Source organism: Ischnura elegans, chromosome 4 (assembly GCF_921293095.1).
Source record: "Ischnura elegans chromosome 4, ioIscEleg1.1, whole genome shotgun sequence".
Lineage (NCBI taxonomy): Eukaryota > Metazoa > Arthropoda > Insecta > Odonata > Coenagrionidae > Ischnura > Ischnura elegans.
The window spans coordinates 20,200,714-20,208,628 of NC_060249.1; the positions used below are offsets into that span (position 1 = coordinate 20,200,714).

The 7,915-nt window shown below is 36.3% G+C and overlaps 1 protein-coding gene across 1 annotated transcript; it reads right to left on the minus strand.

The window, feature by feature from the left end:
* Positions 1–2,980: 2,980 nt before the first annotated feature.
* On the minus strand, positions 2,981–7,822 carry LOC124157254. The gene is made up of 4 exons (XM_046531826.1): positions 6,000–7,822; positions 5,609–5,908; positions 3,765–5,516; positions 2,981–2,991 (listed from the first exon to the last, which is right to left on the minus strand). The coding sequence occupies exons 3-4, from the start codon at positions 5,272–5,274 to the stop codon at positions 2,981–2,983; spliced, it is 1,521 nt and encodes a 506-aa protein (XP_046387782.1). The 5' UTR covers positions 5,275–5,516; positions 5,609–5,908; positions 6,000–7,822.
* Between the last annotated feature and the right edge of the window lie 93 nt (positions 7,823–7,915).

The window sequence follows — 7,915 nt, forward strand, 5'->3', positions numbered from 1 at the left end:
TAAAAGTGCACTCATCCATTTCAACAATGAATTCCCCACTATGAAATATTAGTGTGCGGGCAGAGTATGTATTAACAATTGCTTGAATTCTAGCGTTTCTAGGAAGGCCGGCGGATATAATATTCATAGGACGACCTTCAACTAGCTCCATTGTTGGATAATTAACCATGTATATCAGGCCCTTGATAAATATTACAATTTCTCCACTAGGCCTGCGATAAAGAGCATCAAAACCATTGAAATCTTGCTCAGGTAAAAATGGTAACCAATCTGTGATAAGCTGAGGGCCAACGATGTCTATTTTTTCAGTCACTTCCATATCCACATACCAAAACCATTTTTCATGAAATAAATACAGCAAATTATTGATTATGAGTAACTGGCGTACATTATCAAGTTCACACAAAGTCGGACGGTGAGTATTATTTTTTGCAACATTCGGTTCTGCTCTGAATCTATCCTCCGGATATTCAGGTGCTCCCTCAGCATCATCATCGTTCCCCTGAACTGGATCATCTTCCTTCTGAGGTTCCAAGGGTGGTCCATAGAGAAATTGAGCTGCTAGTATATCATCTTCATGTAGTGTCAGACGGTAATCATAATGGTTATAATACGCAAACATCAGAGAATTCTCATAATTCGAATGTGTAATTCCTAGAGTGTGACCAATTTCATGGAGAAGAACGGCGAGCAAACTGACTTGAAATTCAGGAAGTTCAGGATGATCCATTCCTAAGTACCACATTTCATCTTGATCGATGTGGATTTCTAGTGGAATATCTCGACTTGATGGTAATTGTGCATGAGCTAATTTTCCACCAATCCCATCCAAAGGCGAAGAACAAAAATGTCTATTTAAATATTGTTTATGATTGTACCGTGTATTCATTATGAAGATATCCGGATGTTTAGGATCATGCTCGAACTTTAAATTAGCTGCTTGACTCCAAATTTCAAACGCTTTCCGAGCTAACTCCATGTACGTCGAGTTCACAAATCCATAATGCCATTTTATTATACCTATATTCCATTTGTAATGGTATACAGAAAACGCAGGATCATCAACAACTCCGCAGCGTGGTCTATTGGTTAAATTCAGAGTCATTTCATTCAATTCCCCATCTTTTGTAATGTTATAGTATTCTTGAAAAATTTCCAAAGCCTCTTTCAATTCCGTATGGTCAATGCTAGTAATTTCATTTTCGGTCACGTTCAAATATCCATACTGTCGAAGATATTCTGCTACGCAATACGTTTTATTGGTGTGGGTATTTTCACTGGATAACACCTTTTGTACAGCAAGCTCAGTTAAGAGCAAAAAGATATAGACTGCTCTCATTTCAGTGTGAAGCGTAACACGTGAGGGAATGAAATGAGATTCACAATTTAATACGAACTGAATTTATACACTTTTCAACGATGAGGGAGGGGGAAGGCCTCATCATAAGTCCGTTTACGTGATTCTTCTCTTATCCTATAATCACCCCAGGCTAATGTCGTGATACCATCTCTACATATATAGCGTTTATCATCGTTTGCACTCAAGGCTACTTTATTTATTTTTAGAGTGTACATTTCATGTTTATTAGATCGTAAAATGTACATCTGTCGATACTCTACGGAATTATCGAGTAAACACTTTTCGTAATGTTCGAAATTAATAGATTTTCGAATGACGGGCTTGGCAATACCTTTAGCCTTCTTCACTTCTTTAGCATTTTCCATACGATAGGAGTAAAGTTTGCTTCTCAAGCCGACAAAATTCGTCATAATGTCACCATTACATTCATCCTTCATCTTACCAACCACTTTTTTATTAAAATTTGAGAAACACTTGTGATCACAGGGATATGCAGATGTATCGTACAGTTCTAAGTTTTCTTTCATGTCTTCGTATATGTCATTAGTCTCAACATCAATAATCATACCATCTGTATCCATTTGATTGAGCGATATCTTATTCCCATACTTCACTTTAAGATGACCGTAAAAAAAATCGTACATTAGGGTTTTGCTTAGATCCAAAACTGCTTGTCCTGCATAAATTGGCTTCACCATTTTAATCGTTGACATTCTACTGTGAACAGCCACCAAATTTTCAGAAAATATAGTTCTATCTAAAAATCTCGAACTGGAGATCAATTTATTCAGTCTTTTTTCGTTACACACCAATTCAAGGTTAATTCTTCTCCTTAAATTCTCCATCAGCTTACCAAATACACTATTTACCATAAGTTTGAAGAAATCCCTGTCAAAATCATTTTTTGCCAACTTCCGTTTTTCGGTATTAATGTTTATGTAAGGATCTAACCATCTCGATTGATCAAACTCGATCACTCGTCGAATTCTATTCAGCTTCAGACCATATCTAAGGGCTTGTTTTAAATTAACATAATGAATTACATATTTTTCTTTTGGCTCAAGTGTTGTCAATAATTTTCTGAATTTACCAGTAGGAGGTATTTTATTTTCTGGACAAAATGGAAGATCCGAGTGAGTTTCATGTATATTATCGGGATAATCTAAATCAACCTCGAGAAAATATCCTTTAGGATTGTCATCTGAAATATTCAAATTAAACTCTCGAATTTCCTCTTCACTAAGCCATTTAAAACTACCACGAGGAAGAGGTTGAGACATTGCCCACCCATAGAGATTGTTAGCATCCAAATACAAAAGGTATCTATTAGGAATTGACGCATCATATTCCCTCATATATTTATTATTTGCCTTACTGTACCTCTTACAGCATTGACTAATACCTCCTCGTATTCCATTTTCTGTCATCAGCAGCATATCGTAATCAGTCATCAACTCGAGAGTCACCCCTGTATGCTTTAACATAGCATCAAACGCTAACCCCGGTGATGTATAATACCATGCAGGGTCAAGCTTATACGTTTCCATGCAAACATCCCGAAAATTTTCAAAAATATCGGATAAAATCGTAACATCTGTTTTCAGGTATAAGTCGGAGTATTCACCGAGAGTCTGGCAATTGAATTCAAACCAAATTTTTTGAGCAAATTCATAATCGTCATCGCTTACTGTTTCTCCATTAATATGACTATAAAATTTCTCCTTCGGTGGTAAACATTTTTCCTCTAACTTTTCCCAACTGTCAACATATTCGTATGGAAAAATTCCTTTCCTCGTAACAAGGTTCAACTTATCTCCATAAACTCGTTTTGTATGAATAAATTTCTCTCGGGGGAGATTGTCAGCTAATTTTGATAGGGTCGAAGCCATAAATCGAAAGGTATCCACAAATCTAATGCTGAAATTGTTACCGATACTTTTGCTAAAAGATATATACTTTTCCTCAGAATTCGCTATGCAATTAATTTCTTTATTATCGTAACCTAAATTTGGTACAATAAAATGAGCATCATATCCGCTTAGGTTATGAAAAAATACAGGGAGAAATTTGGGCATTTTAAACTTTAAATTACATTGTGAATGTAAAGCTGCTCTAAACTTTCCAGTCAAGTGACAATGATCTTGAACGCGGTCAGCACCCAATTCTTCTCCACAAAGATGACAATACTTAGCGGATTCAAATGCCTGTTTTTCTTCTTGTGTTAACGCAATCATCTGTACCGTATTTTGATACATATTTTGTACTAGTTCGGCTACCTCTTTGATCCAATTCATAAAAACTTTCGCAGCATCTCTCCCTCGATAAGAAATTGGTTCAAATTTTAGATTATTTGTACAAATTAGTAAAAAACAAAAAGACATTATTTCATGTTTTTCTATTGTACACGAATAAGAATGCTCATCATTCGAGCAACAATGTTGAACCTTCGGAAGTATTGACTCAAAATCGGCTACAACTATGGCAGGGACACGCATTGCACGACCAACATTTTTAAATTTCAACAATTTTTCATCATCTCCCGGCATAATTATTTTAGAAGGAGCATTTTTCATACAATCTAAACGATGTATTTCGAGTTTTTCATGCGTATGAAAATGACAGAAGCAGCGTTTGCAAACGTATATATAATTATGATTTTTCGTAATTTGTGAATGAAGCAATTTATTAAACGATTTAATCCAACAATAATGTGATTTATTTTCTTTAACTAGATAAAGTAAATCTCTATGATCAGATAGTTCTTCATCCACAACTTTTAAAGGATACACGTTATTTTTCTCATCTATACCGAAAACATTAATAGAAATATTATTTTTTATTTCAAATTTACTAATATCTCTCAAAATAACCGGATATTTAATGCAATTCCAATCATACTTTGTTTCAAAATTTTTATCCTTAATATATTTTATAACTCTAGAGCATGAATATCTAGGTGCTGTTTCTGCCATGTATTTGGAATAAATCGCATATTTAAAGCAGTATATATCATTATTCTTAACATTTATTACTGATTTGGTATCATAAATTCTCTTTGGGAGTTCGATGAAAGTGGATCCGCCCAGAGGACGATATTTATTTATTCGTAATTCTAAACCTGAAATTTCACGTAAAGTCCACCCTGATCCCTTTGCTTGATGTTCGGATTTTTCTTTTAGTAATTTAGCAAACAGATGCTCTACAATTTCATCTACATTGTCAGTCTCAAATATTCTAACATTTTCCGTTTTAAACCATCTTTCATCCGTAAGTTCCTCTTTAGAAAAATTACACTTGACCAAAACATTGATTTTTACCGGAGAAGATTCCAATACATATTTAATTTTCTCAATGACCAGTAACCTGATATTATTCAGAAATGTGATTAAATCACTTCCCTCATCCAACCCACTAACCCAGTAAGTCTTTAATCTATTTTTCGCTGCCGATTGAACTTCAACCATTCCCTTTACATTTCCTGCTCCAACTTGTCGTAAAACATGTCTTCTATGAACCTCACTACTCTCATGAGAGACTTTGTTACGAAAATATGTGTAACAAATTTCACATAGTTTATCTTCTATTGTATTAGCTCCAACACTAACATGTCTTTGGTGTACTTCACTAGCTTCATGTGTAAGTCTATCTCTAAAATAAGTGTAACAAACTTCACAAAGTTTATCTTCTATCGCATTAGTTCCAACACTACCTTGTAAAACATGTCTTTGGTGTACCTCACTAGCTTCATGTGCAAGTCTATCTCTAAAATAAGTGTAACAAATTTCACAAAGTTTATATTCTTCCGGATTAACTCCAACACTATTCTGTAAAACATGTCTTTGATGAACGTCACTAGCTTCATGAGCAAGTCTATCTCTAAAATAAGTGAAACAAATGTCACAAAAAGTGTCCATGTTCTCAATGAATGTTATGTACACTGATGCTTCGCAATACCTAATCTTCTTATTCACTGCTAGATAATAAGCTACTTACCGTTATATATAAACCAGAGCTCCGACCAGCAGGACGTAACAAGCAGGAAACCGGGGAAAGTGTTTTCTATTTCTAATATTCTCTCAAGAAAAACTTATTCCTTCTCCAAATTATTTCTTTTATTTTAAAAAGGTTTTTTTTACAACACAGTGATGTGAATAATCTGTAATTAAAGAAAGATCAAAATTTAAGTAAATATAATTAAACACAAAAACCTAATTTAAAAAAAATTAAATAATATTAAATCATAGATACCTTTTAATCTTCCAAGGACAAACGCTCTCCGTCCCAGGTGAGCGTGAGAGGCTCCCCCTCCCCCCGGTTCACAGCATCCACCGCTTCCCTGTTGAAAACCTTTAAGTATCTTTTAGGGAGGAAGAGCCTCCCTCGCTGACCAGCACCCTCAATCATTGCCGAAACCCCATCCCCATACCTAGTTTCAACCACCCATAGATATGTTATGGTATATCTAAAACCTACAACAAGGTTTTCTTTTTTTAGGAAGGGAGGGAGTTCATTGTTCACCTTCTGAATTTTCCTTCTCAAGTTCTCCATCTAGAAAGAAAATACATGTTAAGTATTAGGGAAATAATCGTATATAACGTTAAATATATACATGTGAGGAAGAAAACTAAGCCCCACTTACTGCGTTCGGTTTTGGATACTATATATTGGATCGCCTCTGATGTACTCTACCGCCGATCGAATTGAAGTGGTGAATTTGGAGGAAGATGCGAGCTCTTATATACCTAAAAGAGGGGTAATACTTTCGAATCACTTAGGGGGAAATAACTGGGAGTAGGTCGTAATCATCCAAGGAGAACTGCACTAAGTGAGAGGATGACCTTCCAGTACCGAAGCATGAAGCAAGAGGTCTGAAAATGTCCTTGAGAGCTGCACGTGGTATTTATCCTTTCATCATCACTGCGGTGAACCACTGAGGCGGATATGGTAATCACAAGATGAATCAGCATTCATCAAGAGTGTTGGAAATTCTCTCAAGGATTCCGCGTGAGAGGCCGACCTCGGCACGTGCGTGTCGATCAGCGGTGAAGTGGGTGGAGCAGCGCAGATTCCGCGTGAGAGGCCGACCTCGGCACGTGCATGTCGATCAGCGGCGAAGTGGGTGGAGCAGCGCAGATTCCGCGTGAGAGGCCGACCTCGGCACGTGCATGTCGATCAGCGGCGAAGTGGGTGGAGCAGCGCAGATTCCGCGTGAGAGGCCGACCTCGGCACGTGTGCGCTTAATAGCGGAGGAATTAGGGGATGATGTAATACCACTTGATATTCCAGAATTCCTAAAATTTTCCCTATTTCCGGTACCAACAGGTTCACTGGGGAAAACCTAAAATGGCGCCCTCGATGGTCTTTGAACCCCTTTACCCACCCTACTTGCGACACTATCCATATATATATATATAAATCGGGCGAAAATTCATTACAAAAATCATGAACAGCCTTTTAGCACAGCCGGTGGGTTCTCTAACCCTTTGGAAAGAGATAGAGGAATTCATATTCAAATTAAAAGAAAAAGCAGACGAAGAATTTAAAAAAATCCTCCAAGAGGCGGAAATAAGTCCGGATCCGAGTGCTTTGCACAATGTCTGTGATCAATATGAAGCATTTTATGAGAGAGAAGTCTTTCAAAAATTAACTGAAGATTCGTTAAAGTCAACTATAATAGAAAGGCTGCGTTATTTAAACAAAGATGTTTATGATTATTACATGAGAATTTACAATTGGTGTGATTATTACTAAGCGATTAGTCACCATTATACACTCATATAGCGTCTCCCTGTTCACTCGCAGCACAAACGGCTTTGATAGATTAAAAGACGCATTCCCTATCCTAACTCACACGCCGAAATCCAGTATCCGCCGCTATATACCTTGTTGGATATCTCAGGCAGGAGACCGAGCACAACAAACGGCTGTTTAATTACCTATTAAGAAATATGAGTCAGCAAAGGAATTACAAACTTAAATATAAGAAACTTACAGAAAACGCGCGTGATTTATACAAGGGTTCTACTAATGCTGCTGGTTTTGACCTTCGAAGCGCATATGACTACACCATTTCACCAGGAAGTCGTCTGTTAGTAAAAACAGATCTCCAAATTGAGCTGCCATGGGGGTGCTATGGGAGGATTGCCCCGAGATCTGGTCTGGCCTTAAAATATGGAATAGATATTTCAGGGGGAGTACTGGATTTCGATTTTCGCGGAAATGTGTCAATTATAATTTGTAATAATAGTAGCGTCGTCTTTAAAATAAATGCTGGTGACAGAATCGCACAATTAATTTGTGAACAAATATTAAATCCTGATTTGGAAGAAGTGGATTATATGAATGAAACTGAGAGAGGATGTAAGGGATTCGGTTCGAGTGGAGAGAATTGAAAGAGTAGCCGCTAATTGTATGAAATTAAATTATTTGAATAATAATGTATAATATGATGTTTTTAAAAAATTAAAAAATTATTTAAAAAAATTTATCTCTACTTTTTTTTACCTAAAAAAATCTTTCAAACATAGAGAATACTAATTAAGAGAAATATTAAAG